This window comes from Nicotiana tomentosiformis, chromosome 12 (assembly GCF_000390325.3).
Source record: "Nicotiana tomentosiformis chromosome 12, ASM39032v3, whole genome shotgun sequence".
NCBI classification, from domain to species: Eukaryota; Viridiplantae; Streptophyta; class Magnoliopsida; order Solanales; family Solanaceae; genus Nicotiana; species Nicotiana tomentosiformis.
Window position 1 is genome coordinate 107,488,692 of NC_090823.1, and position 18,359 is coordinate 107,507,050.

Consider the following 18,359-nt stretch of genomic DNA (forward strand, 5'->3'; position numbering starts at 1 on the left):
ATTTGTAGAATATAAGCCATTATTGCAAAATTAGATAAATAGCTTAAAAATGCTAATGCAATTATAAAAAATAGAATAGAAATGTTTGAAACATGTATTATGGATGCGAATAATAATTTTGGGTAATTAAGTCATCACAAAATAATTTAAAGGATAATTACTAGATATTTATATAATAAAAATATAAGAAAATTAATTTAAAGCTCTAAAAATTATGAAAAATTATGGAAATATACTTGTATAGGTTTGTAAACTAAATGATGATGCAAATATGCTATTTTGAAAGTATATATGTATTTTTAAAAATATGAGAAAAAAATTGGGTATCAACACCTGTCAAAATAGAGGCTAGAAGCGATCGAAGCCAAACAAGACAAACATCGAGCAAGATCGAAGATAGAAAAATAACAGAAAAGCAAGATATCCGTGACTGGTCAAGGATCACGGCATAAATCTCGGTGACTGGTCGAGGATTATGGCGTAAATCTCGGTGACTGGTCGAATCGGAAACGGTTAATTATCTAATCATGAGATTTTCTTCTGTAATCAGAGTTATACCATAAGTAGAACTCGTTTACTATATAAAGGGGAGTATTAACCATTTGTAACACACAGTTCTCACGTAAAAAAGCAATACAATTTTCTTTCCTGTTGATACGATTGTTCATCAGCTTACTTTATTTTCAACTATTTTGGTATCAGTCAGTTCGAGGGCACCCTAGAGGGTTGAATTCCGTTTTAATACTGGTTCACTTTATTTTATAGTTCATTTATGTTATTAATCGTCATATTTGTTTATCGGTATTAAGTGAAATTGCGTATCCTTAGAACCTCATTATAAGTTTAATTGTTATCCAATTTTAAGGGTAAACAGTTTGGCGCCCACCATGGGGCTAATGATAATAGTGATTGCTTAATACTAATTTCGATAACACACATTGCTTTACACTTGTTCTCATAAAAATCTTTATTTTCAGGATAAACATGTCAAACTCGCAAGCAATGCCTACACATGGTGACAACAGCCTCGGATTTCACGGGAAAAACGACAACATAATTGTCACGACCCCAAATTTCCTCCGTAGGATGTCGTGATGGCACCTAGTCTCTTAGACTAGGTAAGCCTATCAATGCGGAATAATAATAAATATCTGAAATAATTAAACTACAATTCAAACAATTTCAACTCCCAAAACCCGGTAGAAATAAGTCACAAGCTTCTAAGAATTTATCCTCGATGTCTTTATATAACAGAGTCTAAAGAAAATAAGGAAGCAACATAATAAGAATAGAAGGGGACTCCAGAGTCTGCGGGCGTTGGCAGATATACTTCGAAGTCTCCTCGTACAGCTAGTTTACTCGCGCGTGGTCTGATAAGATGTACCTGGATCTGCACAAAAAGATGTGCAGAAGCGAAGTATGAGTATACCACAGCGGTACCCAGTAAGTGCCAAGCCTAACCTCGGTAGAGTAGTGACAAGGTCAGGTCAGGCCCTACTGGAGAATAAATAATGGCATGGTAAAATGTTTAAACAATATTATAAGATAAAATGACAATGGAAATGAATCAAGTAGTATGTCACATTTAATTATATCAAATAATGGCAAATAAATACCTCATGAAACAAAAAAGAATTCATTTTAACTTTAAGAAAATCACACAATAATTAAAGGCAACTGCGGCCATAAATCAATATCAATAAGGGCACTCCCGAGGTACCACCTCGTAGTCCCAAATCATAAATAAATTCACAATATCTCATTTTCTTATCTCATCGCGGGAGCCTTCACAATTTATTTTAAAGAAAATATTTTTTCCGAAATAGCATCCCGCGTTTTAGCCATCCTTATCACACCGCATGACTTCTAGTAGTTCCCCCTACTAGCCACGCATATCAAGCCACCCTTATCTCACCGCATGCGTTTCAATACCCAGACCTTATACCACCGCATGCGTATCAATATCACAATATATCACAATTTGCATCTCAGGTGCTCAAATAATTTAACTTGCCAAAATAATTTATCAACAATATTGTTCCACAATAAAGACTTCACGACTCATGTCAAAATAACTCAACAATAAAAGTTTTCCACAATAAAGAGCTCACGGCTCATGTCAAAATAATTCAACAATAATATTTTTCCACAATAACGAGCTCACGGCTCATGTCAAAATAATTCAACAATAATATTTTTCCACAATAAAGAGCTCACTGCTCCATCACAATGAGTACGAAAATCTTACAAAAATATTCAGGAGTAAATAATTCAGGAAAATAATATTTCAAAACCTTTAATACGTTACTTCAATATCAAGTTTAAAAATGTCAAATACTTCATATTAATAATATTTAATTTAAAGAAAATAAACCTTCAAATAATGCACAGAATAAAAGAAACCAAGTTCTAACTAAACAGATAAAACAATTAGCAGGAAAAGGTCAACCAAATTTAAAAATATAAACATTAAATCAATAATGAAGAATATAACAAAATAAAATAATTTAATTAATGCGCAACAATGATCTACATAATTTAAAACATAATCTTTCATATTTAGCCCGTGTACACACTCGTCACCTCGTGTACATGACTTTCCACACATTACAATTATCAATCCTAGGGGAATTTCCCCTACACAAAGTTAGACAAGTCACTTACCCCGACTTGCTCCAATTTAACCAAATATTATGCTTTTTCCTCGATTTTTCCAACTTCGATCGACTCGTATCTAGTCGTAATTAATTCGATACAGTCAACAAAAATTATAGTAATCAATTTCATAAGAAAATATTATATTTTTTTAATAAAATCCGAAATTAGCTCAAAATTTATCCATGGGGCCCACATCTCGGAATCTGGCAGAACTTATAAAATTCGACAACTCATTCAATTACGAGTCCACCCATACCAATTTTACCAAAATCCGACAACAACTCAACCTCCAAATCTTAAATTTTCGTTTTTGGAAGATTTTACAAAAATCTTGATTTTTCTTCCATAAATTCATGGATTCATGATGTAAATGAGTATGAAATCATGAAATATAATCAATATTGGATAAGGAATACATACCCCAATATTTTCCCGTGAAAATCGCCCAAAAATCGTGCTCCAAAAATCCAAAACGAAATGAATGAAATGACCATTTTTGGTCCTTAAGTTTCTGCCAATCCGTCACTAAAAGTCCATTTTCCGTCACTAAAAGTCCATTTTTCGTCACTAAAAGTCCACTAGGAATTGCTCTACCAACCTTTAATCGATCATAACTTTATATACAAATGTCCAAATGATGAATGGTTTACCTTTCTGGAAACTAGAATCAAACGACTACAACTTTTATGTTTTGAAAATTTTCCGATTCCTTATGAATTTTCAGATATAAGCTTCCAAAGTTGGCTCCACACATCAGAAATTTCTGGCGAAATTTCTAGCGAAACTGCTCTACCAGCCTTCATTCAATCTATCATAACTTTCTGTACAAATGTCCAAATAATGAATGGTTTAACTTTCTGGAAACTATGAATCAAAGGACTATAACTTTTATGTTTTGAAAATTTTCCGATTCCTTATAGATTGCAAGATATAAGCTTCCAAATTTGGCTCCGCGCACCAAAAAGTTTAGGCGAAATTTCTGCAACAAAATTTCCAGCAGCCTTCTTTGTTCGAAATCCATTCCGTTTACCTTCCGAAATCCACCCGAGACCCTCGGGACCTTAACCAATTATACCAACATGTCCCAAAATACAATACGAACTTATTCGAGGCTTCAAACCACATCAAACAACATCAAAACGACGAATCGCGCCTCAAATCAAAATCTATGAACTTTGAACTTTTAAATTCTATATCTTATGCCGAAACATATCAAATCAATTCGGAATGATTTCAAATTTTGCACACAAGTCATAAATGACATAACAGACCTATTCTAATTTCCAGAATTGGATTCCGACCTCGATATCTAAAAGTCAACCCCCCGGTCAAACTTCCAAAAATTCAACTTTTGGCATTTCAAGCCTAATTCTAATGCGGACTTCCAAATAAAATTCCGATCACACTTCTAAGTCCAAAATTACCATACGGAGATGTTGGAATCATCAAAATTCTATTCCGGGGTCGTTTGCATATAATTTGATATCCGGTCACTATTTGAAATTAAAATTTTAATTTTTTTATCAAAATTCTATATCTCGGGTTAGGGTCCTCGGAATTTGATTCCGGACATATGTCTAAGTCCCAAATCACGATACGGACCTAACGGAACTATCAAAATACTGATCCTAGTCCATTTGCTCAAAATATTGACCAAAGTCAACTCAGTTGAGTTTTAAAGCTCTAATTCACATTTTAATTCATTTTTTACCTGAAAACTTTCCGAAAAATCTTACAGACTGTGCACGCAAGTCGAGGAATGATAAATAGTACTTTTCGAGATCTTAGAATATAAAATTAATTATTAAATTTAAAGATGACATTTTGGGTCATCACATTAACCGCCCCATGAATCGAGGTGCCTCAGGCCGACCTCGAGGGAGCACCAATTGTTAATCTCGTCGATGTCAGTTCACTTGTCGCCTTAAAGCAAATTTGGGCGTTGAGCCCGAAGGTAGTATACGTAGGGAAGTTCGATCAGGTGGTCGAGGTACACAGGGCGGAGAAGAGGGTGGAGTTAGTCTCCAATTGATATTCAAAATATTACAGGCTCAACAAGCCGCTATAACATAACTACAAAATCAGCACCGAACACCGAGTAGAATCGAACCAGAAGTCGTTCACAGGACTGGACCTGTGCCAGAAAGGTCGAATGCCAACGAATCGGGGACTGACCCCGCCATTATGAAAATGTTCGAGGAGCTCACTAAACGGATTGAATCGGGAGAAAAGAAAATCGAGGCAAATGACAAGAAAGTGAAGACATACAACTCCCGGGTTGACCAAATACCAGGGACACCGCCGATTCTAAAAGGTATGGATTCAAAGAAATTTGTACAGATAGTCATAAAGTTGCTCAAGCTTATGTGGCATTGAGTAGACTGAGTTGGACAAAATGCGTGTAATACAAGCAAATAAAGAGAGTGAACACTAATAATTTTGATTTAAAAAATTATAATAAGAAATAAAAGAAGAGGCAGAAAATATAAAGTTAAAAAAGAGGAAGAAAAAGGAAAGAAAAAAGGGCTTAAGAGCCCTTCTTCCTCCCGTATATATGTACAGTGCGTTTTCTATGTTACGCCAAAGAACATAGTAATATAATTATTCGTTAAATTTTAGATGTATTAAAAATGCCAAGAATAAATGTAAAAGATCAATTTAGGCAAGGAATATTCCTATAAATACCATTTATTTGTTAATACCTCCAATTAAATTTTCATTTTTATTCTCATGTTTGACAATGGAAATTGCTAAGAAGTTTCTTTTTGTACACATACTAACTACAGAGATTGTTTTGTGACATTTTCATTTTTTTTAATTCGCGGGTGTTGCATACGCATTGAAGCCATAAATGATATCAACAATTAATTACTCATATCTTCATAAAACAATTCATATCTTTTGGATAAATGCTCTGATTGGATAAATGCCAAAGAGAAACAAATTAGTATTCCTTGCATTCTTATAGCTTGTTTGCGTGGTTGTTACATATCGTTTCATAATGTATCATATTGTATTATATCGTTTTCTGAATATTTTGTTTGGATAAATTGTATTGTTTGTCATTGTTTCATTATGTCACGTATCAGCAATATGAAGAATAAACTTGCAGTGTTACAAAGAAAAATTATGGTACGGGGTAGAATTATTATATTAAAAAGTAAAATAAAAGATTATTTAATAATAATAAAGGGCAAGGTGAGAGAAAAAGACAAGGTAACGACGCGACCACACCAAATCAATCGTTACATAAAGTACCCTTTTCGTCGTTACATAACAATGGATTTAACGATACGATACAATAAAAATTAAGTAACAATCAAAACAAACATTATATTTAAAGTAACAATACGATACAATATAATAGGTAACAACCGTCCAAACAAGCTGTTAGAGTAAAAACTGTAAATAAAAAATGGACAAGTGAATAAAAACAAATTACTAATTTACTAGTAGTAATTTTGTCTGCCCAATAACATTAAAAGAGGTACTTCTACCTTTTTATGACTTGAATTAGTAGTGGATTATCAAAACTTATATTCCCGTCATACTTTTAAGTTTTGAGCACTAGCACTTACAGATCATTTCTTTTAATAATTGGTAGTATTTACAATTTTTGTATTTCGTCGGATTAAATTTAGGTTATTATAATGATATATGACTCTCCATATCAAGTTTAATATGATAACTTAAAAGATTATTATTTTTTCTATTTTAAGGGCATCTCCAACTCTCCCCCATTTCTTCATAATGGAGGCATTTTTTGCCATAATGGGGTTCTAGTGCTCCCCTATTTTTGCTCCCAAAATAGGGGATAAATAGTGTTACCTCAAATATGGAGTGACACTATTCATCCCCTCCATTACTATTTATCCTTATTTTATTATTATTTTTATTATTTAACTCTTTTAATTTATCTCCTTATATATATCTAATTATGTTTATGTAATATCTTTATAATATTAATTTTACATCTTAACTTTGGTGTATAATTTTGATAAATTAATTTTTGTGTATTTATTATTTTTATGTAAAATTGTAAGTTAATTTTATTATAAGTTATAATTATACAAAAAATATATAATCATCTCACAAAAATGAATGGTGCAAATATAAAATATTAAATGTTGCTAAAATTGAAAGGTGCGAATATAAAATATTAGATGTTGCTAAAATTGAAAAGTGAAAATTGAAAATACTGAAAATACATTAAAATTAGAAATACATGAAAATTGGAAATAACTACATGTATTATACTGCACAACATGATAATAGAGGATGAACGTGATCTTAATGCACCAATTCAAGATGATTGGGAATGTCCACCTCCAACGGTAGAAATGGTAATAGATGAAAATCACCGATTTGAGCAATTTTTAACTCGACACAAAAAAATTAAGGACAAAGATGCTCATTTTGCACTTCGTAATACATTAATAGATCATTTATGGGAGCATACTAGAGATGAAAGTTGAATATTTATGTAATATTTAATATGAATTTTACTGTAATGTAATATGTATTTAATTATCTTGTATCTCAATGATTTCACTTTTATTTGAATTATCCATTAATATATATAATCTATAATATTTGCTTACAAATTATATTATTTGAAAATTTATGGTATAAAATATTTTTATATTAAATTATATGTGATGAATATATAAAAAAGAAAAAAAGATAGAATTTCTTTAATAGAAAAAAGATAGAATTTCTTTAAAATAATAATATAATATTGAAGAGAGAGAAGAATATAAAATGGAATATTCTTTTTTAGAGTAAAAAATGGAGTAATGGTTGGAGTAACTTTACTCCATTTTGGAGGAGAAAATGAAGGCAAGGGTTGAAAATGGCCTAAGTGACTTATTTTTTTAATCTATAAAAGAATAATATATTTTTATATTTAAAAATAATTTAACGTTTCGAAGAATAAATAATAATCAACAAACTGCTTTCTAAACGGTGGGACAAAGATACAGACGACTTTGTTATGGGAGAGGGGGCTGGAGTTTTGGTAAGTAACTATGTAAATATTTATTATTCAATTTGTCCCGGTGTATGTGATGGTATTCGGATTTCAAAAGTCAAATGAATTGTTCATTTATCATAATTTTTAAAATATATATTTTAAATATTTTGAACTATTAATTATTCTGAATTATAATACTTTTTATATAATTATCAAATATATTGAAGGATTGAAATACCCCTAATAATAATTTAGGCACAAGTAAAAAATTCAACAAAGGATATATAGAAGAAAATTTATCAACCTTGAAAGAGAACGTGGTAGGAGTCTTTTTCAGAAATCGGAAACTCTTGAATCTTTCTACATCGTAGCTACCTCTCCACAATTGAAAATATGTATCAAAACCCCTATTTATATACTACTATCCAAATTTGACTAGACGAACAAAACCTATTGCAGTATGAATTTGGTAAATAAAACCTAACTAGACATGAATTAAATAAACTACCAAATATCAAATCCTAGATAACTTAGGAATACTAATTAATCTTGGTTTAATTTCCGACAGCCTCCCTTAAACCAAGATCTTCAAACTTGAGCATACTATGAGTAATATCAAATCTTGTAGAAGTTCAATACCTTAGATTTTTCCCCATTTTCCTAAAATATATAGTATCGACAAAATCACGGGTATCATCTTTAGTCAATTTCAAATTCTCTTCGATATTAATCATAATTGATTTAGCTTTAACCATGGTAAATTCCTTCAAAATATCATCAATATATTTTTCGTTTACTTTGAAAGCATCTACCTCTCCAATTGCCTTGTGGGTGAACTTGCACACCCATTCAACTCCAATTGAACATTCGACAGGTTGTAGAGTAATGCCACCAATAAACATTTTGTCATGCTCCTTGAAACATGCAATCTCGAGTAATGGCACTGTATCTTCAATATCTATAATCATGTGTTATTCTGGTTCTAGATTCCAAGCTATTTCTGTCTCAATCTTGGGTAAATCGTTAGAAACTTTCTCATGATGAACTATCTTGCTTCTTTCATTACTAGGTTCATCTCTAATACCATCAAATAATTTTTCTGGTGAAACACCATCCTCTTTTGGATGGACATCCCTTGCAATCAAATCGTCCTTTTTAACAATTGCAGAAATTTTAGATAAATTTGAATATTATTTGACTTCTCTTCGCTTTCAATGAAATCTCTATCACAACAAAAATTACGTGTACCTTTTCTTCTTTTCTTTTCTATTTTTAAATTTTAGTATTCTTGATTTATTTTCACCATATTTGATGTGTCTTCTTTTTCTTTTGGTTGATCATCCTTTTTTTGCGATGCCTTCTCCAATGTCTCATCTTTCTATTGATTTAGTGTTCTCTCATATGTCACCAATTCGCATTCTAAATTATCAAGTTTGAGAGTGCTAAGATCTTTGGTAGCCTCAATAATAACTTTCTTAGCTTGTTGTGAACTTGACTTAGAGACTTCAATATTTTTTTAACAGCATTAACTTCTTTCAATACTTCTCCATTAGTGCTTAGACCATTGACTATATCTTTAATTCTTGTAAAAAATTCTTTGACATACTTTATTGGCCTCATATAAGCCAACTCAAATTGACTCATAAACTCTTGCAGTTTCTCCATCTTTATATCAGCAACTCTTCGATATGACTTCACCAAGATTGTCCACGCTTCTTTTGATGACTTTGCATGCAAATATTTTTTAGATACATGCAATTAGACCTTGATAGCGAGATAGTAGCGTGCCTTATATTAATTTAAATGTCTCTTCTTCTCCAATTGCGTAGTTGCATTACCCATCAATGTTGTGACTGCGGGGGGTTCCTCAAATCCTTCGTCAATGGTGGACCATAATCCAATAGCCATAAAAAAATTCTTCATATGTTGATACCAAGTTTCAAAATTATTTTTCCATCAAACACAAAAACGGGACAATCAGGTAATAGAGTATCCATATTTTTTAGGATCTCCCGGCGGCTCTGTAGGATCTCATACAGGCTCTGACACCAATTTGAAGGATTGAAATATCCCGAAGTACAATTTAGGCACAAGTAAAAAATTCAACAAATGCTATATAGAAGAAAATTTATAAAACTTGAGAGATAATGTGGCAGGAGACTTTTTCAGAACTCAGAAACTCTTTAATCTCTATACATCGTAGCTATCTCTCCACAATTGAAAATATGTATCAAAACCCTTATTTATAATACTGCAATCCAAATTTGACTAGAATAACAAAACCTATTGCAATATAAATTTGGTAAATAAAACCTTACTAGACATGAATTAAATAAAATACCAACCAAATCCTAGACAACTTAGGAATACTAATTAATCTTGGTTTAATTTTCAACATATATAAAATTTATTTAAAAACTTGAATTTTTTTATCAAAATAAAAGAATTTAAATCTCGAAAAGGGAATACGACATAAATTGAAGCAGAATTTAAGTTGCAAATACTGAAAATAATTTTCTTGCTTCTTAAACTTCGTCTAATCAAATATACCACAGAGAGGTACAATCGATATTTTCTCCATTCTCTTAATTGTTAGAAATAAAAGTTAGTGGACCCTACCGAGGACACTTCTACCGACCCGCATTCTGAATTCAGGTCTATAAATACCCTTTGACCCTTCAATATTTTTCTTACTCCTCTCCATTAGCAGGTCAATTTTGGAGAGAGAGAACCCAATAACACAATAGTAATTTGTAACTTATCTCTCTCCGTTACCTTCTTCCGTTCATCGTCACCGGACCTATAATTGAATCGAATCGGGTCAAAACTGTTTTTATAAAAAATGGATACATATTGTTCGGACTGCAAACGGAACACGGAGGTAGTATTCGACCACGCCGCCGGCGATACGGTTTGCTCGGAGTGTGGGCTGGTATTGGAATCCCGTTCAATCGATGAGACATCTGAGTGGCGTACTTTTGCCGATGAATCCGGTGATCATGACCCGAATCGTGTTGGCGGACCCGTTAACCCGTTACTTGGCGATGCGGGCCTTTCAACTGTTATTTCTAAAGGGCCTAATGGTAGTAACGGCGATGGTTCTCTTGCTCGGTTGCAGAATCGGGGCGGTGATCCTGATAGAGCCATTGTTATAGCTTTTAAGACCATTGCTAATATGGCTGATAGGTCTGTTAATTACCGGTTGCTTTTATTTACTTGTTGATGAAACCCTAATGCTTATTATTATTAATATTTTTAATATTTTATTTTATATATTATTGGCCCGAGATAAGCTAATATGAAGTAACATGGTTAGTGAGGATTTATATGGCCGACCCCAACTTGTTTAGGACTGAAACAACTATTGATGCACTTATATTAGGTTATGTATTTGATATTTGTATGTTTGTGTAGAAACTAGAACCAAGAGTGAATTTAAGAGAATCTCTACAATTAATTATTTTTGAAATGAATTGAGCTCGAATGGATCGGATTGGATATGGGGATATATACAGCTTAATCCAACTAGTTTTGGATTGAGGTGTAGTAATGGTATGTTGGAAGATGAAAAAAGCTTATTCTTTATCTGAGACTTGATCCAGCATTTGAACTTTATGGGTTCCAGTTTGGTATTTTACCACAACCCATTTGATTTACCGGGTTCGGAATACAATATTGTCAAAGGCGCGCTTAAGCCCTGAAGCGAGGCTTAAAACATGTTGAGTGCTTTGCCTCGCTTTTTGGGTGCTTTAGTGTCGCATCAAGGCTCTAAGTATACTTTTCCTTGCCAATGAGTGTAATCCTGAAAAGGCGACATTAAACAATTGATATTGAACTTTATCGTAATTTTTTTTCAATTTCTTTGTCCATATATTTATTATTCATGCATTAGTCTTGGACTACATATACACGGTTTTACTTTTTCTCCAGTTTGCGCCTTTTTTCATTAAAGCCCATGCTTTATTTACGTTTTGCGCTTAAAGCCCCAACAGACCTTAGAGCTTTTTTGCGCTTTTCGCCTTTGATCTGGAATCTATTTTTTATTTAATCTAGTGGTTAACACATCTATAGAGTTTGAGTCACAACCCATAGCTAATTTTATCATTGATCAGACTTCAGGGCTTGTACGTTGTTGGCTATTGGTATCAAATAGGTTTATCTTAGAGAATCTGGTAATGAAATTGCACAGGTAAAAATGTGGTTAATTTGAAGAGTAAAACTGGACGACTTCTTTTCCTCCATTAAGCTTTTTGGATGGAAGACATTCGTGGATGAAATATAGATTCACAATTTGATTGATTTGGTGCTGTAATTACTCAAATTCTTTGAGATGGCATTTCAGTTAGCTTTATGTTACAACTGTATTTGAAGTGATAATACTGGTTTATAACTTGTTGAGATTGCTAGGAGGACATGAGTAATGATGCTGACCAATTGTGTTTGTGCCTTTGTTGAAACAATTATTGAGATGTTTAGGAGTCATTAAATGTTTGAATTAGTTTTGTGTGTTTTAGTTAATGTTGTATCCTTCATTCTAGTTCTTGTAAGGTTGGGAGTTTTGTATCAATTGATTGCACTGAGATTTTTTTCCTCCTTTTTTTACAGGTTGAGCCTTGTTTCTACTATAAGGGTATGTTCTTAGTACTCTTTTAAGTTAATTGGGCATCAGACATGCAAGTAATTTTGAAAATAATACTAACTTCCAATAAAGTGTTTCTGAGAATTAGTGTTGCATCTTTGTTTTTGTTTGCTGCTTCTTTCCCACATAATAGGATTATAAACTTTCCTCACAATGTGGGGGCTTCACTTTGAATGAAAAATGGAAAATCATTCACTTTCCTGATAATTACTACAGACAGTGAACTAGACAATATGGGCTGTCACTAAGGACCCGTTTGGCCATAGATTTTGTCAAAATGAACTTGGGTTTTATTTGGCAAACACATGTTTGGCCATAGATTTTGCCTACATTTTGGCCAAATCCCAAGTCCCAAATCCCAAATGTGAGCTGGTTTTGGGCCAAAATGTCACTATTATATTTTTTAAAAATTGCCCCAAACTTTTATATTTTATAAAAGAGCCCACCATTTATTATTTTGTAACGATGTTGCTTCGTCTTCTCGGTCATCTGATAGTGTATCATATAGTTCATTATAAAAATGATAAAATTTTGTATCAAATTTATTTATGTTCAGGACTATGGTTTGCGACAATATAATGAATGTTATTGATAATGGTACTGTTGGGTATTTGTGATAGTTTTTAGAACTTGTGGGTATAAGTCATGTTTCATGTTTTTCCAAACCAAACTTCACCCAAAACAGATGTTCAAACACATTTTTCATCTTCAAACCAAACTTCACCCAAATCAAATTTTTCAGAATAAATTTGGGAATCTATAACCAAACGCTAGCTAAAAGTTGGACAGACGCTTTGGCTGTCCAAAGTGGTTTGTTGTCCAACACTGAGTAACTGCCATGTTACAAATAATCCTTCTTGTCTTGTTGTTCCATGGATGAAGCATTATATGGTTGCACTTTATAGAACATTCATCGAACCTTAAATTTGGTGAATTGGTCTTGCGTATACAGAATTGATTGTTAAACATCTGTAGTAACTCATGCATCACATCTTCAATTAAATAATGGGGAATTCATAGAAGTTGAAGTGTAGCATCTGCAACAGAAGATAATGACAGCAATCTTCAAACTTGCTTGCATGTTGCTTGTTTGCGGGTTAGCTGTTTCATTTTGTTGAAAAATGACTTTCCGTGAGTAATAAGCCATTTTTGTGATTCTGAACAGCTGATTTAGCGTAGCGATTTGTTTCATGGGATTCTCCTGCTTGTGCATATCAGATAGATTTATTTTTTCATACAAGTAATATAGTTTGTGAATTTGCATTGGTCATAGCGACAAAATGGGATCTGTTCATGAGTAATGAAAGTAAAACTTACTTTCTTAGTGTCATCTTTTAAAGTTATTTGTATATACCCCGTTAAATGTCATATACGATTTGACATACTTAGTCCCCGTTTCTGACCTCATATGATCATGCTAAGATTCATCTCATAAGGACTCTTATTCTGCTGTGCTCTTCTGACATGTTCTGGAGGGTTTTTCGTAATTATCTCACTGCTTTCTGGCTTCTCTCGCGCCTTTTCAGTTGAAGCAGTCTGACTTTCTTCCATTGGCATCTTCTTCAGTTCATTTTATTTGTGCTCAAGTGTTATTTCTGTTTTGAGTCTTTTTCTGCTTAGTGCTTCTGCCTATCTTATGAGTTAATTATGTAGATTCCGGCCAATTTCTGCATCTTATCCATCATGATTTGCCTTAGTAAACAGAAACCATTAGTTTTCTCTGCCCAAGATATTGTGTAAAGCTCCAAAGTTTGATAGTCCTTATTGCTGCGGACTTATTTCCTTGATATGTCAGGGGATGTCATCTGATATAATCTTTTTTTCCATTTTCTTGGTTGAAATCTGCATCGAGTATTTTGATATAACTTTTTCTCTTATTAGGATTAATCTTCTGTTCGTCCATACTGAATTATGTTGCTAGGACAATTCTTTTGCACTATATGGTAGCACCAAGTCTTCTTTCTGTCTTATTCTTTTAAGATGTGTGTTTTCTTTGATCTTGTGCAGGATCGAGCAAGTGAGATATATAAAAGGTTGGAAGACCAGAAGTGTACCAGAGGCAGGAATCTTGATGCCTTGGTAGCTGCTTGTATCTACATTGCTTGTCGCCAAGAAGGCAAACCACGCACTGTAAAAGGTGTGGCAATGTTACCTGATCATGTAGATTAACGGTTTAGTCCTCTGTGTGAACTCTAAAACTTTGGATGTTGATTAGAAATATGCTCAATTGCCAATGGAGCTAGTAAGAAGGAAATTGGCCGAGCAAAAGAATTCATTGTGAAACAATTGAAGGTTGAAATGGGAGAATCAATGGAGATGGGAACTATACACGCTGGGGACTATCTGGTGAGTGAACCAAATATTGTGGGTTGTGCGCCTCTTATCTGATATTTATATGCCTTTATACTATCCTGACATGAACTATTCTTGATCTTCAGAGACGTTTTTGTTCCAACCTTGGTATGAACCATGAAGAAATTAAGGCTGTCCAAGAAACTGTTCAGAAGTCGGAAGAGTTTGATATAAGGTACATTTTGTTTGTGTATGTTTATTTAAGTTCTTAATCTGGTAAGTCCATTCCTTGGTCACGTAATAATCCAGAGGCTGGTAAAGTCATTGGTTTGTGGATGCGCATGTAAACTCTCTGATGAAACCCTTTGATTTTTGCGGTGGCTTGAATGCTCTTCTTTCATATTGAGTGAACCTTCTGTAAATTTGATTTTGGCAATTACTCTGTCTGGAACTTTGAGAAAAGTTCTGAATTTATCGGAAAAAATGATGTTGGGTCAGTGAGTATAGTGGGTGAAGAACTTTTGTCAGTTCGTTCAACTTCTTGGGCTTTGAATGTGTTCACCGCTCCACAACCTCCAAGGAAGAAGGTTGAATAAACCACACTGGTTTGATTTTAATGAGAAATATATGAAAGTCTAGCTGAAGAAATTTTAGTGGACATTTCTCAACTAGACGTAGTTTGCTCTCTTGGAGGTCATTTGGTGTGTGAACAAGTTATATTGTGAACTACAATGTGGGGATTATAATACATGGATTAAATAAGAATGGGGTTATTTTGTGGATATACTTTTTTTTTTGGGTTTCCCACCCGGTGTCCGATACCCACATTGGGGCCCAATTAAATCCGGATTCGCGCCGGGAAGTCCCACATTGAGGGTAAAGCGCTCCCTAACAAAGGCGACTCCATACCCAGGGACTCGAACCCGAGACCTTTGATTAAGGATGAAGGAGTACTTACCACTCCACCACGACCCTTGTTGGTGTGGATATACTTTTATTGGTAGATGTTTGGTTCATTGGACTAAAAAGAGGTATAGTGGGTATAACAAAAATTTTGTTTCATTTTTAATATTGGATGTGCTTGGATAAACTTTTGTTTTCAATTTTGACCCTGGCTTTCTTTTAAAAATGTTGAGAGAAATTTTGGAAAAGGGCAATTGTGTCATTTTATTATTTTATCCCCGAGATTAGTAATCTCGAGATGTTATTCCCACATGGAGAGTGCTACAAAACTAATATCATAGTTGTGGTATAAACAATCTCGGGATTGCTTGTACAGGAATAAAAAGTTCAGCCAAACGCTGGATAAAATAATTTCACATTTTATCCCGGGATTATTTTCGCTTATCCTTGTCTGTAGGGTGTGGAGGTCAAAGATTAGGGTAGAAGGTTCGTGGGTAGTCGAGCGTTTCTCTTTGTCTTACTCAGTTCGCTAGCAGTGGTGTTAGTATGATATATTTTATTCATAGATGGCTATTACTACCTAGAGTTTGACTGCATTCTTGGATTCAATCTTATTTCATCTTGCTGTTATTCCTACTTGTTGCAATTACCTTTTCTTTTTTAGTCGTTCTCTAGCCGAGGGTCTAGCGGAAACAGCCTCTCTGCCCTTCCAGGGGTAGGGGTAAGGCTGCGTACATCTTACCCTCCTCATACCCCACTTGTGGGAAACTACTGGGTTTTTTGTTGTTGTTGTTGTATGGACGACCCCTTGGAATTCTAACCAGTAAAACAATTGCTAAAAGGGAACAGAAGCCAGTAATTGGGTGCTATCAGTGGCAACAGAGTTTATTATGCACAACAGTTTGGTAGATTATATCCTTAATAGTTATTCCCCCTTTTGCAGGAGGAGTCCTATATCAATTGCTGCAGCAATAATATACATGATAACTCAACTTACAGATATGAGGAAACCCCTGCGAGGTTTGGACATTTACCTTCCTCTTTGTGCAATCTTGAGCCAAATAGGCGCTATGTTCTATAAATGCATGCATTGCTTAAATAGGAGCATTTGCATTTGTAGTGTTTCCACCTGCTATTGATTGCATAATTGAATTCTTCATATGTGGTTGCACAGTTGCTTTTAATCTTGGGTGACTATGCTAGTTTTGCATATATGGTTTGACAGTTCGCGTATGCAGATATCTCAATTGCAACCACAGTTGCAGAAGGGACTATCAAGAATGCGTACAAGGATCTTTATCCTCATGCTTCCAAAATAATACCAGAATGGTATGTCAAGGATAAGGACCTTAAGAACCTGTGCAGTCCAAAGGCATAAGAGACGCCTAGTTGTTGAGTTATAGGAATCTGCTCTAGGGCCTCTGTAAGAAGGCAAATAGAGAAAACATTATATGTCGGAGTTTAGCCCTTGAAGTTGGCAATTCTGTGTTCTGGATTCTTATACAGGTGCACTGTAGTCATGTAGGTCCTGAGTAATCTAAATTTTTGTTTCATTTTTTCCCCTCAACACAGATAGGCAATTTGATTTTTAAATGTTATTGAGCAATCACAGATTTTATAGGCCATTGTTGTCCAATTTTTTTATGGCTATACATTGTCATGCGAAAGGCTCTCTTCTTCCATAAGATCCATTTATGTGGTAAGATACTTTCCTTTTCAAAACGATGTTGCTTTTCTTCTATTCATGAAATGAAATATCTCAGTTTGTTCTGACTATAGTTGCCAATGACCATTTTTAAGCAGCAGGTAACTCACTAACTAGATGACAGTTTCTCGTTTTCTCCTTAGTTCAATGCATTTGAAAGGGAATGGTCATAAGAAAACGTCAGGTTCAGGCTTCAGTTGCCCCATGGTTTGTGATTGCTGTTCCAAACGAGAACCACATACATACATTTTGAGTTCCCTCGTACATTTGGATATACCTGTGAGACTCTAAATCTTTGCTGTGTTGCTTGGATGGCGTACCTGGAAATGTTCTAAATTTCTAATATAGTCAACATATAAGCAGACTAAAAACACTCATCATATAGATTGAATTGATTCTTGTTAAGGAAAGAACGAATTAACTTGAGACTACTGAAGAAGAACGGTCTCCGACCTTATGGAAGAAGGTGCGAACACACCAATTCTAGTGGATGGAGACAACAGAGAATACATTAAGAAGAGATTGATATGACGTGTTTCAAAACAAAAAATAACGAAGAAATGATCTCTTAAGATCTTCCAAGTTATAATAGAAGAAAATGACCTTATGAATGATGTTTCCTGTTATATCTTCTCATTTCCTATGAAAAGAATCATAAAACTAAAATAATATCTTGTGCTGGATCATAAAATTGATCTCCAAAATAATTGTATTGGAGCAATCTAAGTTACAAGTTCTTTGGACAACCCAAAATACTTTTTACATTTAGCTTTGACTACACATATTTGGCTTTTGTCATTATCTCTAAGAAGGAGGCAATTTCGTTAAAAGATAAATAATAATGGTTTAGGAGTATATAATTAGATAGTAGTCTTTCACCTAGACAAACAAAATAATAGCTCTTTTTCGTTAAAAAAAAAAACATATATTAACACCAATGCCGAATAGTGTCTTTGTCATCTTTGTGAAGCAAGATTAACAGTATCTTATCACCTTTTTTTTATGATCAAAGACTTCTCTACTACAATATCTTATCCATTTGCTTGCGTCCTTTGGCATATATCACATTAATAGGCAAGCCCATTCCTCTTTTTGTCCTTCAATTTCACTTTTCTTTTCCTTTCCATACAATCATTCTTTTCTTGGCTTCCCATCCTTTGTCTTGTTTATATTGAAAAGAAACTACTGCT

General features: G+C 33.7%; 1 protein-coding gene across 1 annotated transcript; it reads left to right on the forward strand.

Annotated features, from left to right (window-relative positions):
* Positions 1–10,311: 10,311 nt before the first annotated feature.
* On the forward strand, positions 10,312–17,237 carry LOC104093029 (transcription initiation factor IIB-2-like). Its single transcript, XM_009598737.4, has 7 exons — positions 10,312–10,816; positions 12,236–12,260; positions 14,277–14,406; positions 14,485–14,615; positions 14,708–14,796; positions 16,408–16,484; positions 16,703–17,237. The coding sequence occupies exons 1-7, from the start codon at positions 10,473–10,475 to the stop codon at positions 16,840–16,842; spliced, it is 936 nt and encodes a 311-aa protein (XP_009597032.1). The 5' UTR covers positions 10,312–10,472; the 3' UTR covers positions 16,843–17,237.
* The last annotated feature ends 1,122 nt before the right edge of the window (positions 17,238–18,359 follow it).

Coding starts and splice junctions, on each gene's coding strand:
- LOC104093029 (XM_009598737.4), top strand. CDS start 10,473: ATGGATACATATTGTTCGGACTGCAAACGGAACACGGAGGTAGTATTC. Junction 10,817..12,235: donor ATTGCTAATATGGCTGATAG/GTCTGTTAATTA, acceptor CTTTTTTTACAG/GTTGAGCCTTGTTTCTACTA. Junction 14,616..14,707: donor TACACGCTGGGGACTATCTG/GTGAGTGAACCA, acceptor CTTGATCTTCAG/AGACGTTTTTGTTCCAACCT.